The sequence below is a fragment of the Phytophthora cinnamomi genome, assembly GCF_018691715.1.
Source record: "Phytophthora cinnamomi strain GKB4 chromosome Unknown Contig15, whole genome shotgun sequence".
Classification (NCBI taxonomy): Eukaryota; Oomycota; class Peronosporomycetes; order Peronosporales; family Peronosporaceae; genus Phytophthora; species Phytophthora cinnamomi.
Window position 1 is genome coordinate 1,260,769 of NW_027150948.1, and position 18,475 is coordinate 1,279,243.

The 18,475-nt window shown below is 55.1% G+C and overlaps 2 protein-coding genes across 2 annotated transcripts; one reads left to right on the top strand and one right to left on the bottom strand.

Moving 5' to 3' along the window:
- Positions 1-7,876: 7,876 nt before the first annotated feature.
- Positions 7,877-8,464, bottom strand: IUM83_09633 (Cleavage induced protein; the record flags this gene model as incomplete). The annotated part of the gene is made up of 1 exon (XM_067934084.1): positions 7,877-8,464. The coding sequence occupies one exon, from the start codon at positions 8,462-8,464 to the stop codon at positions 7,877-7,879; it is 588 nt and encodes a 195-aa protein (XP_067796996.1).
- Positions 8,465-13,166: 4,702 nt separating this feature from the next.
- Positions 13,167-17,964, top strand: IUM83_09634 (uncharacterized protein; the record flags this gene model as incomplete). Its single annotated transcript, XM_067934085.1, has 2 exons — positions 13,167-13,389; positions 17,843-17,964. The coding sequence occupies 2 exons, from the start codon at positions 13,167-13,169 to the stop codon at positions 17,962-17,964; spliced, it is 345 nt and encodes a 114-aa protein (XP_067797000.1).
- Positions 17,965-18,475: the final 511 nt, after the last annotated feature.

Genomic DNA, 18,475 nt, shown 5'->3' on the forward strand with positions numbered 1-18,475 from the left:
TTGTGCATCTCACGGATGCTGGTCCGCCAGGGATGGCAAAAAAAAAATTAAAATATTTTTCATTTTTATTCGTGTAAGTACGAAAATAAAACACTTCGGTTTTGTATCGGACACAATCTGACAACCGCGCTCTATTAGGCGGGGCCCTATATTTGCTGACGTGCGACGCAGTCATCTCGCCGTCCTTGCACACGCGGAAGGTGGGGAAGCAGTCCACATCAATCTCCTTGCAGACGCCTCGGTGCTCACCTTTAGGAACTTGACGGCCAGGAACTCGTTCTCCGTCAGCTGCGTCACCTTGGGGGGTCACCATCTTGCAGCCACGCACCGCGGCGCCGAGAATTGCGCGGTGGCCGGCTGCTTCTCGCCGATGGCGCCGCTGAAGTCCTCAGGTGTCTTGACCTCGATCGGCATGGTCGGCTCCGCCACCTATGAAGCTGAAGTAGCCTTGCGGTGGCAGCCCACTCGTCAGTATGCGTTAAGGCCAGTATTCAGGTAGTTACTGTGTTATACGGTGCTCCAGGGGATCCGTTTCAGCGGGGTTTGATGTATAAAAATGGTAAAAATATCATAAAAATGGAAATACAAATATTTTTTCGATATTTTTATCTTGAAAAAATCCTTCTATATTTTTTTTGCCATCGCTGGGTCCGCAGGTTACATTTTTCCGGTTCGTCTGCGGGTCGGGTCGGGCTCTGGGTCTGGGGTTTTAGAGAAGTTGGGTGCAGCTGATTTGAAAATTACGACCCAGTCGACCAACCCAAGAAATCCTCCGACATGCACACAAAACGTGCCGATAGGAGGGGTTTCAAGATACAATATCCCCATCCGCGCGATCCCCAAAACCCTGAAGGCTCGCTTCGCTCGCTGCGCCAGCTACCTAAGCCCGCTGCGGCTCGCACGTGTCGCCTCCGCTTGCGAGGCAGACCACTGCTGGGTCCTGGGTTTGCAGCCGCGTGCTCCGCACACGGACTGTCAAACCGCAGGCGGGGCTCACTGCGCTCGCTTCGTGCCATCCATCCCCAGGTTCCGACCAATCAGCAAACGGGGCAAATAATCTATCTGGGAAAAGTCCGCATATCAATTCGGTAAGGGGTAGGGTAGTCTTTTTATGCTTCGACGGAATTTGACTCGAAATTTTTATGATGCTCGTCTTCAGTGCGGTTGAAAATTTGACCATACTGTAGCGACAATCGCTAGTAATTAAAACTGACTCTAATATTCGGATTGGATCGGGTTGTCGATTCGAATTTACTGGTAATTTACCGCAATAAAACCCCAGACCCGGATGCCCGACCCGAACCGCAGACGAACCGAATAAAATTCTACCGGTCCGCAACTCGTCTAGCCACTTCGCAATGGTCTCCGTCTGCATTGGTACCTCCATGATGCGCCGCTGCTTGATGTCGATGCAGAACGTCAGCGATGACGCAGGAGGTAGTCCACAGAATAGCCCCACCGGCGCTCGATTCCTAGTGATGGAACGGGAGTGTGGTTTAGACTTGCTTGTAGGACCGGCACAAAGAATGTCCAGTCATGTGTGCCAACCTTGTACTCAAGACATAGAGCACACAGGACTTGGATAATTTCCCTGTTTGCACGCTCGACACTTCCGTTTATCCACGGACTATATGTCACAGTGAAATCATGACTAGCTTTCAATCGCCTCCATACCTTTGCGACGACTTCGCTAGTGAAATGAGAGCCCTGATCGCTTATCCACACCGGTGGGGCTCCAAACCTGCTATGCCACCCCAGTATCGCCTTCACTGCCACAGCGCTAGTCGGATCTGTGCATGGGGCCAGCTCACTGAAGCGTGTTTTCTTCATCCTGAAGAACCAGCAGGTAGCAGTCTCCGACAAATGTGTCCCCGAGACTCACGAAGTCGAAGTGCAACGCGCCGTTGCGAGTATTGTTGCGATAAGTCTCCCCCTGGGCGCTGAATATTCTTTCCTCCTTTTACACGTTTGCAGATTAGACAGTTTGCCAAGAACTTGCCCACGCTCGCTCGCAGCCGGTCGACGAGAAACAACCGTTACCAGACGTTAGCATGGCATCGCACCCGCGGTGCCCCTGTGAATCGCAGTGCGCTACCACAAGCATCCTCTGTATAAGACCACTGACTTTCGCTGAGATCCATATTTTTTCGCCGATGTACCAGCCCGTTGTGTCATCCCCCGACGTGTTCAGCGGTCTGCAGTGTGCATGCTATGCTTGCGCAGCACGGATGGCAGCCCAGGTCGGCCACGCAAAGGCGGGGTCGTCGAGTGGTCGCAGTATATGCTCCTGCGAGTTGAGCAAATTCTGGTGCTGCTCCCCTACCACCACATGCTTGTCGATGCCTCGACGAATTCTTTTACACCGCTGTTTGTCTTGTGGGTGAGGCTCGCTCCTACTGCGTTTCCGCGGTTTCATCAAATTCAAACGCACAGGTGGATCATGATTTCCGGCCCACCGAGAAACCATATCCGCCCATACATTCGACTCCCCGTCAATGTGTTCGAACTCATAGTGGAACTCAATTAACTTCGTAGCCCACCTCTAGTGCTTGCCTCGAATGTACGTTTTCACTTTCTGCCCTGGCGCGAACACGTAGATCAGGTTACGGTGGTCACAATAGAGCCTGAAGCCGTTCGGGCGGAGCAACAAGTAGCTAAGCTTGTCACACGCGCACACCATGGGGTAAGCTTCCTTTTCTATGATGCTCCAGTTACGCTGTGATCCAGTGAACGTGCCACTCAAGCAGATAATCATCTCGTGTGCTTGTTCCGACACCTCCGTATTTGGCTGTCAGTGCTCCAATTGAGTCACCAATAGGCTCCAACCAACATCCGATGCGTCAGTGAACACGCACATCGTCTCTCCGTCCTTTGGATGAGCCAACGTCACATTTCGGGATAACATTTCTTTCATTTCATCGAAAGCTTCGCGCTCTGAAGCACTCAGCTCAACCGCAACACCTGTCGCTACCCGCTTCGTGCGCTTGGAAGCACGCGACAGTGCGTCGTCCAGGGTGTCTTGCAGCGGTCGCGCCACTCTTGCCTAGTCGATGAGTGCGTCTCTCATCCAATTTGTAGCGCACAGAAATTGTTGCAGTTCGCCTGCTGACCGCGGGTACGGCATGGCCTGCAATGCTCGAATACGTTCGGGGTCATGATGCACTCCATCTCCATTGATCAGTTTGCCACACCATCGATCCTCCAACTTAAACTAGCTATTCTTTTTGGGCTGAGCTTAAACCCGGAGAAGTCGAGCAGCTCGAATAACCGTTCTAGCTTCACGAGGTAGGTGGTGGCGTCGTGCGCGTACAGGAGAAGGTCGTCGATTCAGACGAGCAAATGCTTATGGAGAAGCTCCTCCAGGCACTTTTGGACCGTCGACTGAAAAAAACAACGCAGCGTCCGTACAGCCTTGGGGTACGCGGCGAGGCGTATACACTTTGCGGTGCGTCATGTAAGAGCGCCACTCCTGATACTCTTCGGTCAATCCAAGCTGCCAATATCCTTTAATAAAATCAAGCGGACCGAAAAACGTGGCTCCTTTCACACTTTCAAGGTCAACATGTAAGTCGGGCATCACCCCAACAATCGCTTCAATGTCTGCGTTGATAGGTTTGTAGACCGACGTCTGGCGGAACTCACCACCGGCTTTGCGCACAGGACGTGCGGGGCAAGCCCATCGGCTTTCGTTGTTCTCGTACACCCAGCCCATCCGTACTAGTTCATCATTGAACTCATCCATGAATTGGGCGGGTACTTCCTAACCTTGCACTGGTACGGTTTTGCACCAGGCTTGAGCCGGATCTTTATCGGAGGTGTGATAAGGTTGGTCAAAATCCTCTGTCTCAACCCATCACTCGACTACCAGTGACTCCCTTCTACCCAAAATCAAGTGTTCGGTGACAAACGTGTGTGCGATTCAGGACTAGCTCCAAAGTTGATGGCGAACGTACTTTAGCTGGCTCGTGATCCCAGTTTCGCTCTCCGATCTCAGTTTGGACTTTGGCGTGTTTAGCTTGCGCAATGGCGTTGCAGGAGTGGTTCAGTGGTATGGTGGTATTCTGGAAGAGTACGTAGTGCGTTGAGTCTGTGTGCAATATCCCCGATCCCAGAATTTGTGGACGGTCCCCATGTTGACTGAGGTGACGAAAGACGTGCACACTCGTGTTACTGGAATCGCAAACGAGGAACAATCGCTTGTGAGGAGCGCGCATCATGCGCCTAGTGTCTGCTGACACCCTCGCCTCCCAGAACCCAGTAAGTGCTTCGCTGATCCCAGTGTTCAGCTATGGCTTTGGAGTTGGTTGCTGAGATGCCAAGGACGTGTGCTCGGGTTATTGCTAGCAGAGCCATGAAGCTGGGATGTGTTGAGAGTGCAAGTAATGAGTTGAATGTCTGTGATCAACCTCAGATCCCAGTGTGACACGGTGACAGTTTGGGTATGACTCCTCGGATTCCAGCTCACGCTGCAAGCTTCAGTACGGTTTATCAGGTCCCAGTGTCGATTCGGGGATCCCAGCGCTCGATGCGAGGTTGAGTATGGCTTGGCCGATTCCAGATCGGTACAGTTAATCCCAGTGTGGAGTGAAGGATCTGGGATCCCAGTTCTCGGCGTGGGCCTGTGTATGGTGTGATGGATCCCAGATTGGCATGGCCGAATCCCAGTATCACGTGGTGATCCCGGTGTCGTTACTTGTATCCCAGCGTGGTCACTCAGATCCCGAAGTATGGTGCGAGTCCGGGCATAGCATGGCGGATCCCAGCTTGAAGTGGTTGATCCCAGTGCCGAGTGAGCAATTCCAGTGTGGCTGCTCAGATGTCAGACCAATGTGCGGTTGTGCGGTGTGCCTTTGGTGGACGTCCCGGATTTCAGTGTCAACGATGGATCTCGGTGTCGGTGATCCCAGTGTGCAACCCCGTGTCCCGGTTCGTCAGGTGTGGACCACCCCAATCTTTATGGATACTTTGGGTGGATGACGAGATTCGGTCGGGACCGCCGAGAATGATCGGCGTAAGTAGCCGTGGGCGAAGGGTCGACGTGGGTACTACCAGGTCTGACGTGGGTACAACTCAGTTTTGGCGTACTCGGCGAGCCCGGATGAACTCACATCGGCGGGCCTATCGGAGTGCCGGAATTTGCTGACGGCACTCCGCGCCCAAATCAGGTCCCGGGTTATGGCCAATCCTGGGATGATGAGACGCTTTGCATGATTAGACGCCCAGGCTGTCCCGGCTTTTCATCCAACCCCGGGATGATGAGACGCTCACATTGATTATACGCGCAGTCAGTCACTTCACTTTGTAGCTATGAGCGGAGCGGCGCCCTGGCGCCGGTTGGTCTCCGTTTGCATGTGTTAATTATACAATCAGAGTTCGATATGCCCCCAAGAACGTGAGAGAGTGCCGCGGATTCGCAAAGGGCTCAAGTGGCACAAGGACCAAGCGCGCGCCGGTGTAAAGACTTACTCCAAATAAAGTCAAGTTCGCCAACTAAGTTGTTTTCGGATTTCTTTTCGTTATTGGTTTGGTTGGTGTGCGCCTCACTCATCGGTTGACTGGCTTCGGTTGGACTGCTGGTGGTGCTTCATATTCGGGTCGCAGGTGATCGGCTGTGAGTTTCAGGCAGAGCGACGTATCGTGATAGTGGTTTGCGAGCGTTGCTGGGAAATCCGTGTCGGTTGTATCCCATGACAGTGGTTCCTGGTCCAGGTTTTAATTCGCCCAAGTCGGCGTGGTGCGCGGTTGCCCCCAGAGTACAGACGCAGAACTCTGGTATCGGCAGACTCATTCCGATTCAACTTTCTCTGGCTCCTTCGGATCAAGGAGCGAGTGTAGATCCGGTTGGCGGTTCTGAGTCTGAACCGCCCGGAGGAAGTGAAGTGACTGGAGTGACTCGAAGCCGGAGTGGCTGGAAAAGTGGAGGCTGTTAAGACCCGAGTCCAGGGTCTGAGAAGAAGTGGTAAAGAAGTGTTTGTGGAGAGTGACGTTTATATATTCAAGGAAAACCCGGGGCAGCTCGGGTTCGAGTGGACACGTACAGACTGAGATATACTGGGCCGGGACAAGCTTTGCTCAAGTGGATTTGATGATTTCTGGGATCAAGCAGCAGCTGGTGTGGCCGACCCACGTCTGGACCCACAGCGTAGCTCCCGTCAAGAACCACCCAAGGGATTACAAGCGAGGGAACACACACGCCCTCCCGACGCGTTCCAAGCGTCGAGTGATTCCAGGATCGCGCTCGCTGGTTCTGGAATCCCTGGGTTTTTAACCTGGGATTCTGGAATCCGAGTTTGCGATTTCTGGAAGGAGCGTCACCACATAGGCACACGAGCTGGATGATCGTTACGTAGTCAGAGTCTCGAAGATCGAACCGCGTTGCAATCCTACGGAGATCGGCCACCAATTCCCCCGGGAAACCCTTCTCCACAGCACGCGCAACCATTTCCTCCACGGCAGCCAGCACCTCGTCTCTCAACTCAGCGCTAGAGCCAACCTGCGTTTCATCCTCATCATCAAATTCGTCATCTCGTTCATCTCGCATTGAATTAGCCACTAGCATGTCCAACTGCCTCAACACGTCTATCCCTAACACGGTCAACAGGTCGCTGCCAAGCAGGAATTCGGTAGACTCACCAGGAATTACAAGGCACTCAACTGGCTTGGCGATCCGGACACTGCCCGCAGCTGTAGTCAATTTGAGAGGCAAGTTCACAGTCATTTCCACTCCGATTGGCTTTCCATCAGCACCTTTGCATGTGAGTGGTTCTGCCAGCCTCACAGCTCATTCTGCCTCTGGACATGCCTTTTTAAATTGTTTATACACCACCATGCTCATTCCAGACCTGTCTGCGCCGCTGCCGGCACAGAACACCAGCTTGAAAGCGTCTTCCAACACTATAGAGCGCGTTTGTGATGACAGGTATTCTGCGAGTCTCCTGAGGTTAGCGGTGCCTCCCCGCGTGGGGCTCACCGCCTTTCGTGCTCTGTTTGGAGACTGTAAGACGTTCACGGTCTTCCTTTGTAGCGGTTGGGCATCCACTGAGGTAATGGGTCCCTCCACAGTGAAAACAGCCAGCCTTCGGTGCTCCTTTTGGACCCGCTCTGTAACAGGGTTACACGCACAAGTGGCTACAAGCCACTTGTGATTTTAATAGATAAGATATCTGTTAAAAGGTTTAGATACTTCCTCACCTTGGTGTAAGACACACCAATGGATACATTGAAGTGGACCACCACAAAGAGTGGTCCACACATACCCAAAGATCCTATTGGTAGAAAGCAGCATCTTTCTATCAATTAGAAACGTGCATATTGGCGGGGCTCTGACAGCCAGCCGCTGTCACCCCTTTCATAGATGATAAACAATTTTAGCAGATTTAGGAGGAATATCCATTCACAAACAATGCAGTTCTCATTTTACCTAAACTAAGTCACTTGAAGTCTTTATTTGGTTTATATTATACTTGTGTGCTCAAGTATAATTAACTCAAGTACCTACGCTTCCTCATACACGCAGTGCGACGTGTAAGCAAAAGTAGACCCACTACACGCTCGGTCTTTCTTGTTTTTATCATCTGCGCTCGCTTCAGTCGCTTGGATAACCTTGCTTTGTTGTTTGTTCGACTCCTGCAGTTGTTCAATTTGTCTGCGTTTGTTTTTCCGAAATGACTGAGACTGTTCTCTGAATTTCTGCTTACGAGTCGAAACTTTTTATCTCGCCAGCGCGCGATGATTGATAGCCTCCTCCAGCGCCTGGTGACAAATGAGCTTGTACAATTTCGTAACATTGCTCTGTGCTTCTGGGAAGCGGTAGTCAATTTCATTCTTCACTTTATCCTTCAGCGTGGATGGCAGCGAATTCACGAGCAACTTGCACTTATTCTTCGCGCCTTTTTCCTCCTTGAAGAATCTCGTGAATCGTGAATCCATACTTCTTGATCAACGTGTTGCACGACATGAAGTAGTTGGTCACCCGCGCGGTGATGTCTTTGTTATTCATGTCCATGCGTAGCTCCTTCTGGAACAGCTCGTTGACCGGCAGCAGCACTCGGTTCTGGTAGCTGTCAGTGATGGCGTTAATCTGCTCCAGCAGAAACTCATCAGTCAGGTCGTCCTTCATGACGCCACAATTCACCTCACACAGCGTCTCCAGCAGGTCGTCATCGAACAAATTTTTGACGCTCTTCAGTACCGCCTTGATGTCCTCCTTGCCGTCGTTGCATCGCTCCTTCACCGCCTCCTCGTTCTCCTTACGGAGCTTCAGCCACTCCACCAACTCGTCACGACTACTCGAATACGCTCTCGGCGGCAGGATGAACGAGAACATTGGCTGCAGAACACGGGACGTGATTGTCGCACTCGCCCCACCCCCAGTATCCATCTGTAACCCTGCCACCTCAGCGTCAGCTCGTTCCCCAGCGGAGTGGCCATGGGTAGACTCATTGTCGCCGGACGTGAGCACCATCTCGATCTTCTTTTAGTCCGTCCGTTCAGTCGCGGGGCCTCGCAACTAAAGCATTATTTGTAGTAGGTCTGAGCGAAACTTTGCTAGGGAAGCCGGCGCATCCTGGTAAGTCCCTTATTCTATTGAGTTCGAGTAGGTAAAATCTAATATACCCTACTGCTAGGTTCGGTCCGTCGGCAGGCAGTAGTTTCCTAACTGCTCTGTCGTTTGCCAGCTCGGCATGGAATCGTGTGCGATGCCCGGTGAGTGGGAAAAGGCTTGCTACTGTAACCCACCCCCCATTACATGGTTGCATCAACGAAGCCGCTGCCGATGCAAAGCGCCGCCACCACGACCACAGCAACTCGAAACCCGTACATCTTTTCTTGTTGCCGAGACGAAATGTTGAACCGATCGCGATCAATTCAAACGGGAATTGAGCTGGTGGCGGCGCGATGTCTACCGATTCTCGCCGAGTGGCTGAAGTCTGTGTAGATCTGCGCGCTTCGATTTGCCCGAGGGAACACATACATGAACTTGCGCGCACGTAAAGCATGGCATCACGCCAGTACGATCATCAAGCTGAAGGCTTATCACTGCGGCGAAGAGCTGACAGATGAAGTTGAAGTGAGCAAGACCGCGGCTCGGTCCTGCTCGGTCACCACTACTTGCGGCAGGCATTGTCAGTTGGGCCAGCGCTCTGAAGTTCAAAGCGGGTGGCTTGGGCACTTGTACTGTACATGTAAAAAAAAACGATTCGCACGCCGCTGGATCACGTACGTTGAACGCTCCAACTTTGGCCGTGTTCGACTTGTGCAGATAATAGCTGGATTGGAGCGTAAGCAGCTGCTTCAGCTGCAAAATAGCAATTTAACGATAAACGTGAAAGTCGAACACAAATATGCGCAAAGAGCTGCTTTATCCCTAAATGACTGGTTCCGAAAAACAGGGTAGGGCTGTTTTTCAAAGCAGTGATTTCAATCTCCTGCCACTTGCGACCACATGATGAGTTGTGGTCCACATCTCATCTCGCACAGTGGGAAACAAGCAGCGCTGTAGGACCCACCAACGACGACCCCGTCGACCACTGCCCCGGAAACACAGAGCCCGCTAGCAACTACCGGCGTCGGCTGCGACGCCGACGACGTATGCGCGCGTTGTTTCGCCAGTGCCACCCCTGCACTCGTCGGCTGCGACTGTGCCACACCCCTCTCCACCGCACGCTTCCACATCAGCGCGCCGGCTTCCATCGAGGGGAAGTCGCTCTCTCTGAGTGTGGCCGAGGGGAGAACCAATATCTTCAGTACTATACAGCGCGCGCAGCTATGCGTCAATAAGAACCGACAGCGTCACCTTGACATCTCTGTAGCAAGGTAGTGATAGCCTGTACCAACCACAAGTAGTTGTCATCACCACTGTCCATTGCGGTTTTGCAACATGCTACTTCCTGGAAGATTTATACCTCTCTTTAATATAACAGGTTGGTATCTATGATGAGGCGATCGGATTCTAAACAACTAACAGAGTATCCAGTCTGTCTCTCCACTATTCGTTTGTCCCCGCCCTTGGGGCATCAGCCTACCCTGCAGAATGGCCCCTAGAACGCCCAACCACCCTATTACTAACCTACCCTATGGCATCTCACCATCCTCCCGACTGGCTTATCTTTGCCCGGTATTACGATCAATAGCCACGCGACCCTTCTATTCGTTCTGTAATTGGCCGATTTCGGCTCCGTCTTCGCATTTCCTTTTTTGAATTTCGCGCACGACGGAGCGAGGAAGCGCTCGGATGTCGGGCGCCGCTGCAAGCTCCTCAATACGCGAGCGCCTCACAGCGACTACAGTGCAATGCGTGTACGATACAGCAACCGGCGCATGCGCGCCATAGATCTCTGTGGTGTAGGAAATGTCAGTTTTGTGGAGCACCCAAGTGGAACAGCGTACCATAGCCGCCTAAAAGCGGAATCGACGGTACTACTCGGCTGGATGAGTACACTGTGCCAGTCAGCCGGGCTCACCGAGCTCACAGGCTTCACGGACGTACTGCGGCCGACGGACGAGGATCCAAGATCACCGGAGACCAAGGACGGGTGGTACCACACAAAGAGCAGCCACATGTACTGCGACACGAGGGCGGGGAGCGCAAGGAGGCGCTCAGCCGAGTTCAAGGGAGTTTCGAGGCCTTGAGCTCGGCTAAGCAGGGCCACCGGCCGCCCAGACGAAGCGGGGGCACGACCGGTAACTACACAAGAGGACCAAGCAAGAGCCCGGCGAGCCCAGCAGCACCCAGCCGAGTCGGATAGACTCCCCGCGGAGCTCGCCGGATTATCCGGACGACTTATCCGGCTCAGCCGAGTTCGAAGCGGCGTAGCGAGGGTGAAGGGTCGGCCGAAATCCAAAACCACTCCATTTCACTTGATATTTGTATAGGACCTTAGGAATAGTAGCGACGCCTTTTCAGGGCGCCCAGGTGACTTAAGAACAAACAGAGCAGAATTTTCTAGGCCCACAACACGTGCAGACTTTCAAGTAAGTCCCTGCACGCGGTCGGATTATGCCTGCCGTCGGTACACGAGAGGCATAGCTTGTAGGATACTCGACTGGCAGCGCCAAGAGATTAGGTCGGCCCGGGTTGGGCGTTGGGTGCTCGCCAAGTGCGAAGGAAAAGTCTCGCTAACTCAGCGAGCCGGTACGCCGGACAGTCCGCGTGCCGTCACTCTTCAAGTCCGGTTGCTTATGCCCCGGCGGCCTGTAAAAGCGCTCGCGCGCCGCCCTTCATCCTTTGGTGGAGGGCACAGGAGTTTGTGAACGGAGTCCGCTAGCTCGGCGGATCTCCGGAAGCGTGGACCTTGGTTGGCAGGTGTCGGCAAAGGGCGAGACATCCGCTGTCCCGGTTGGGCCGAACTGCGAGGGGACCACTCCTGCGCAGGCCAACAAACGCCAATCTAACTCGGCGAGTGTTGTGGCTTGTGCTAAGGAATCCACATCTGACGGTATTTGTGTGTTCTGCAACACCACAACTTGTGCCGCGACCCGGGAACAGGAGTGTGCTTGTGCTTCGTAAGTACCAGCTAACCAAGGTTTGAGAAGAGCAAGGAGAGAGAAGATGGTCAAGGGAATTGTAATGCCGAGCCTGGCGACGGTCAGAGCTAACTCGGCGGAGCTAACCAACTCGACGGACTCGACGGCGGCGATGATTATGGACGCGACGGCGGAAGTTATGCGCTCTGTCTCGTTCGACGATGAGGAGGCCCGAGACCATGGGAATGATGATGAGGAAGAGTTGGAGATGAAGGCCGAGTATGACGCGGTGAAGTCGACGGTGGAACTACTCGACGAAGTCGAGTAGTTGTCGCTACAAGTTGGGCGCATGGGAAACCCGCGCCCAGTTCAACGGAACTTAACCGCCGAGCTCGGCGATGATGCGGACGATGACGATGATGACGTTGCTGCAGGGGACCGTCCGCCCCTAATACCGCGAGCGACGAAGAATGCAGATACGCCGAGTGCGAACAAGGTTTTGGCTGGACTCGGCGAAGAGATGAGGACGCAGAGTGATTGGATGGTGATGTTTGGGCCGGTGGCGATGGCCCAAGCGAAGTGGCCGGTGCTGGGGCCGGAGTTGGCCCAGCCAGTGAACAGCACCGACTTCAACCAGGTGGCGGAGGACACCATGCTGCTCTTGAAGGCGATGGAGTATCGGTGCACGAGTCGACCCAGCAGCTTGGTGCTGGACGGATGGACTCAAAGACGGGCCTCGCTGGAGTTACCGTGGTGGAAGCGGCGACTGAAATGGGCGTTCGGGCTCGAACACCCGGCTCAACCTCGGCAATCGATCGCAAAACGAACCGCTGATCCCCAGCAACTCGGCGAAGACCCCAGCAGAATTCCGTTGCCGGAGACGAAGAAGGGCCGGCGTGAGGTGTTCCGCGCGACGGAAGGGACTCCATACTTTGAAGACTCCCACATGTAGACTCCTGTGAGGTAGAGATCGAGTGGGGGCCGGTACGCCGAGTTTTACGACGCGGCAGACGAAGCAGAACTCGGCGGAGACGACGACGATGAGGAAAGAGACTACCACGACTCGGCGGAGGACTCTGCGAAGGCGATAATCAAGCGGCTGAGCTTCGACGATACCGATAGCGACAGAACCCAGTAGTTGGAAGTGCGTACCCACGCTTCGCTAGACAAGATCGCCGAGTTCGAAGGGAAGCGTTACCGCTCTGAAGACTCACTCCAGTGGCTGAAGCGATTCATCTACGAGATGAAAGACACGAGGATGATGGCCCAAGATGCCTGGTGTGAGCCGCTCTCGCTGAGTTTTGGGGCGAGCGGCTAAGGGATGGTACCGCCAGCTGCCGAAGAAGACTCAGCGGAAGTGGAATCTTCTCAGTGAGGCATTCCTGAACTATTACTGTTCACAGTTCGACCAGTCAGCACGTACGCGCTATTACTCAGCTCGGCGCAAGGAGAGCGAACCTGTGTGCGACTTCCTGATACGCTTGAACGGATACGCGAAGTCAGCCAAGATCCGGTATGAGTCTAAAGGACCGGACGCCGCTGATACTTCTCGTTGAATTGTGGAGACGACGATATCATGGACCTGCTCTATCCGCAGCAACTCGACGACGTCAAGAAAATGGAGAAGATTATCAACCAGAAGATCCTGGGGGAAAAGCAGAAGAAACAGCGGGACCGTCTCGTAGGAGCATACAGTCGAGATGGGAAGCGGTCTGAGTCGACTCGACGGAGTGATCTCCGCCGAGACGACCGGCGTTACGAACGCCGAGATGACCGACGTGGAGATCGCCGAAATGATCGGTGAGATTATCGCCGAGACGATCGACGATCGCGCCGAGATGATGGCCGGGACAGCCGACTTGCAGCAGCTGCAGTACTGGAGGATGATCCGTACGAAGTTGCGGACCGACGACGCATGGCTCGGTACGATTCCGAGAGCGACCGCAGCGAAGACATCTATCACAGCTACTCGGACTCGGCGGACAACTCGGAAGAAGATTACCTGGACGCAAGAGTCGTGAGCGACCGTGGTCGGCGGTCTGGTGACCGCGGTAACTAGGCGGGGATACCCAGGGGTGATATCCGCCGAGCTCCACCCGGGGCAACTGAGCGAATTGGGCGGCCCGCCGAGAGCCGAGACTATGATGGACGTCGTGACTCCCGTGAGCGTCCACCGTACGGCTCCTGTGCCACCTGTGGTGGAGCCAACCACTCCGTCCACTTCTGCCGCCGGCGCTACAAGTTCTGCAAGCAAGTCCATGATGCGGGGTAATGCGAACTGTTCCAACGTTACGAGAAGCTGGCCTCATTTGTTAAGGCAAATGTCGACAAGTCCAAGGTGCCGGATGACCTACAGGTCTTCTATACGCCGAATGATTTAAACTCGGCGGCCCGCCAACACTGACTGGGTTGGACACCACCGGGCTGTCACAGTCAGCCGAGTCGGCAGTAGAAGCGAACTTTGTGTTTGCTTTTGTTGGCGAAGAAAACTGGTCCGTGGAACGAAATGAGGATGGTGATGGTGCAAGTGAAAACGACGGTAATGGCAGTGAGCTCGACGAATCGGACGAAAAACGCCGAGCGATAGTGAATAGTGCGGTGATGCCTCGGCGGACGAGGGAGTCGGTGATGACTACGAAGGTGATGAAGTTGTTCCCTCGAGAGAAATTGGGGTGGTTGTCGTCCCAGAAGTCCGACCGCCGAGTTCGAATGAGGGCGCTCGTGGTGGGAGCGGTGAACGACCAGCGGACGAAGTTCTTGCTGGATACGGGGGCGAATGTGACGGCCATCACGGAATCATTCGCCAAGAAGCTGCGTCTGAAGCAGCGAGTCGTGAGCCAAGATATGCAGATCGATGTACAGGGCATTGGGGAATACAAGGTCCCGACGCAGACCAAGGCGACGGTGAAGGTGACACTCGGCTGGGAAGTAGCTTACGAGTTCGATGCGTGGGTTATGAACCACCATGCAGGAGTCGACCTAATCCTGGGGACCGACTTCATGATCTCCGCGGGGATCCGACTCGACTTGTTTAACTCGACGGCCAAGCTGCCCGACGAGGTGACCGTTCCGCTGTTCCGGTCGAAGAATGCAGCGGAAACACCGCGGGACAGTCTGTACAGCACGGACGGGCCCGCGGAGTCTATGAGCTTGCCGAGTAGGCTCCCCGCCGAGTTCAAGTTGCGTAAACAACAACCCGACGACTCGACGCATGACTTGTGGGTACGGCGCACACGAGACTGGGTCCCCATTGATGTCGTCAACCGGAGCGGCAAAGCCGTGCGCGTGGTGCTCACAAATGTGACGGCGGTGGCCGTCTGATGCCCGGCCCACTTCTCGGTAGTTGCTTGGGCCCCATATGGCGTGCTTCCCCCCGAGGGATTCGTCCGGTTGAGCTCGGCGAAGTACAGAGATTGACAGGTTATCGCCTATGAAGCAGCTATCGACAAAGTTCTATTCAACAAAGAGAGGCAACCGTATGAGGGTGGCTGGCACGACAGCCGTCAGCTGTGGAACGTAGACCGTACAAGAAGCCTGAGGCAGTGGTCGCTCGGCCCCCCGACAACGGGAACGAACCAGGACTCACGTGCGCCCAGCAATGGGAGCTGCTGGCGCAGCGAGAAAAAGAGCTAGCCGAGTTCGCTGGACGGACCGACCCGTTCGACCTATCGGACGCGAACGGAGACCACGTTATCAACTCCCCTGGGATGACTCAGCCGAGTCGGGTGGCGATGGGAGCGACGCCGTGGAAGAAACCATCCAGGCCCACCGCGACTCATAGCCTGGATATGGCCAAGTGCTCGACTGGTCAAAGCGGCTCCGCCTCGCCGAGTGACTCAGCTGATCCAAGAATGCAGGGTCAGCAGCCGACGTGTCCTTCAAAGTCAGCCGAGATAATACCGCGCAAAACCGGACCGGGCCCGCCTTCCGGTCGTCTCAGCAGTGAAGAAATCGGTGTGAGTGATGAATTCCTGGATGAAAACCCGGAAGAGAACCTCCGGCTGCGCTACCTCCTAGCTGAACGTCTCGGCGAAGAGTGAGAGGCCATGGATAACCAGCAGTCCGCCGAGTTCGGGCATCCCGCAGTGGATCTGGCGTTGGAGGACTACGCTCACGAGTTGGCTTTCCTGCTGGATTTGGCAGAAGTCGTCTGGACTCAGCTCGACTACTCGGCGAGTAACGTAAAGTGTAAGGCTCACTCGACGGAGCAGTCCGAGCGGCTGGTGGAAGTACTGAGGTCACACGAACAGATTATGATTTCCAGTGAAAATGCGTTACCTCCCTCGACGTATGGAGCGGTGTGCGGTATCGGTTTCCAGGGGCATGAGCCAATCCGACAATGAGCCCGCCGAGTTCCACTGAAGCGCCTAGGCAACTTATACGAGCTGCTCATGGCGTTGTTGAAGTCACGACTCATAGCGTTCTCCAACAGCCCGTGGGCCTCCCCGATAGTGATAGTCCTGAAAAAGAATGGTGTGCCGTGCCGGACGAGATGAAGCCCTTCAGCGTCGTCTGTAACGCATCAGACTTCGCCATTGGCTGTGCGCTCCTACAGGCCGACAATAATGACCACGAACGGGTCATCTCGTTCCAGTCAAGGCAGCTTAGAGCTGCCGAACGGAACTACCCCGTTCACGACAAGGATCTACTCGCAATGAAGTACGCCCTTGTCAAGTTTCGGGTGCACCTACTGGGCTCTACGCCCTTTGTTGTCTATACAGACCACGCGTTCTTGCGGCAAGCCGTCAACACGCCGCACCTATCCCAGCGGATGGCGCGCTGGCTGTCCTTCTTCGCGGAATACAACTTCCGCGTCGAGTACAACAAGCTGAATGTGCTTGCCGACGCGCTGTTGCGCCGACCCGACTGCGAGCTCGCTCATATTAGTCGGGCCACGACGGATCTTTACGATCGCATCCGGTTGGCGTATCGTGATGATGCCAACCTTGGGCCTCTTGCGCGGTTCTTAGCTGCTGGCTCGGACGCCAAGGTCGAGTGGATTACGCCTCGCCAGCGTGCGCAGCTTCACCGCTATGAGTGGGCTGATGGCCTGCTCCACTACAGGGTGGAGCACGAGGATCATCCCCGTATTGTCGTGCCGAACGACGAGGACCTCAAGCACGACATCCCGATGGAGGCGCACGACGCGCCGTCCAGTGGCCACCTCGGCCGTGAGAAGACGTACTCGTCAGTCTCTCAGACGTTCTGGTGGTCCCACATGTACAAGTGGGTTGCCACCTACGTCCGCACGTGTGAGACGTGCCAGCGGGTGAAGCCTGCCGGGCCCAGCGGACTGCTGGAAGTCGATGAGTCTCGATTTTGTCTTCTGTCTTCCGGCCGATGACAGTAGCAACACAGGTGTTGTAGCCTTTGTGTGTCGTCTGAGCAAGATGGTCCACTTTGCACCAGTCCGTGACACCGTCGCTGAGCTCGCCTGTTCATGGACTGTGTCGTTAGACACCACAGCCTTCCCGAGACCATCGTCTCTGATAGAGACCCGCGGTTCACCGCTGCGTTTTGGCAAATGCTGTTCCGCCTTCTAGGCATTCGGCTGTTGATGTCGACGGCGGATCACCCGCAGACGGACGGCCAGACAGAGCGCGTCAATAGAGTGCTCGAGGACACCCTCCTCAGTATCTGCGCGGAGAATCCCCCTCTTGGGCTGAACGATTGTCCATGGTTGAGTTTGCTCTCAACAACGCGGTGCACGCGCCGACGGGGTTCACCCCCTTTTACCTCAATGGGTTACGATACCCTCAGGTGCCGCTCACCTTACGAGGCGGTACCAGGGCTTCGGTCGTAAGTGGGGGAGAGGCTCGGAAAAACCTTTCCTCCCAGGTCTCAGACGTAAGTCCAACTTCACTGCAGAAGCAATTGTCCTCGTTTGTCGAGGACAGGCTGAATATCATCAGCAGGGCTAGAGATGCAATGGCACAAGCCCAAGGTAAACAAAAGGAGTACTCAGACCAAAAGGGACGATGAAACTTCAACGTGTTTAAGGTGGAACACAGTTAGCTCGGTCGAGAGCAACAAACTGAAACACCGCTTCATTGGACCTTTCACGGTCCTCAGCCGACACGGTGCTGCGTACGCCATAGACTTGCCTAAGTCGATGACGACTCACCCGACGTTTTAGGTGGGTCGTCTGAAGCGGTACCACGACCCTCAGGTTCCGGCTGCCCCGCAGGAAGCGGTGGGCGGCCATGTGGAGGAGGATGCAGCTCCTCGAAGCGGGGGTGTCGGCTCGCGATAAGGCGGCTGGTACGCCCGCTGGTCGTAGGATGACGAGGCGTACATCGGGGTGCCATAAGCATGGCCCCCGTAAGAGCCGTGACGGTATGGAGCCAGGTATGGGAATTGCTGCGGCTCCTGATAGGGCGCGCGGCCACGAAGCTCGGCCCGAAGGCTCGCAAGACCGTCACGCAGGGACTCGAAGTCCGACGCGTAAGCCCGACGCTCAACCCGAGCATGGAGGTCGCGAACCTCCCGGAACAGTGAGCCAACGTCCTCACACAGCCGATCCACGGCGCTGGGCTGACCAGCCCGAGAGGCAGCCTCGCCACCAAGGCCACTCCCCAACGCGATCTCGAGCGAGTACACACGCTCTCGTAGAAGGCGAATCTCCTCTTGCTGAAGGGCCACTACCTGGCTCGGGGTTTCAGAGCGCGTCGGCAACGCCTCCGGCTCGTAGCCATGGTCGTGCGAGGCCACTGCCTGTCCTCCTTGACCGGAATGGGGAGCTCCACTTCCACGTGGAGCGGGTCCTCCAGGAGCGGCGTCTCCACGGCAAGCGCCAACTTCTAGTGAAGTGGAGGGGTTACCCAGAGTCAGAAAACTCGTGGGAGCCTGTTGAACAGCTCCAGGCTGACTGCCCAAAGGCTGTTGCGATCTGGGATGAGAAGCAGTGGACGCTTCGTAAGTAGTCCTTGGCTTCTTGGTCGACGTACGGGGCACGGTAGCAGACGGAGTCGCACCGCGCCCACGCTCTTTGCGAGTTTTCGCTTTTGCC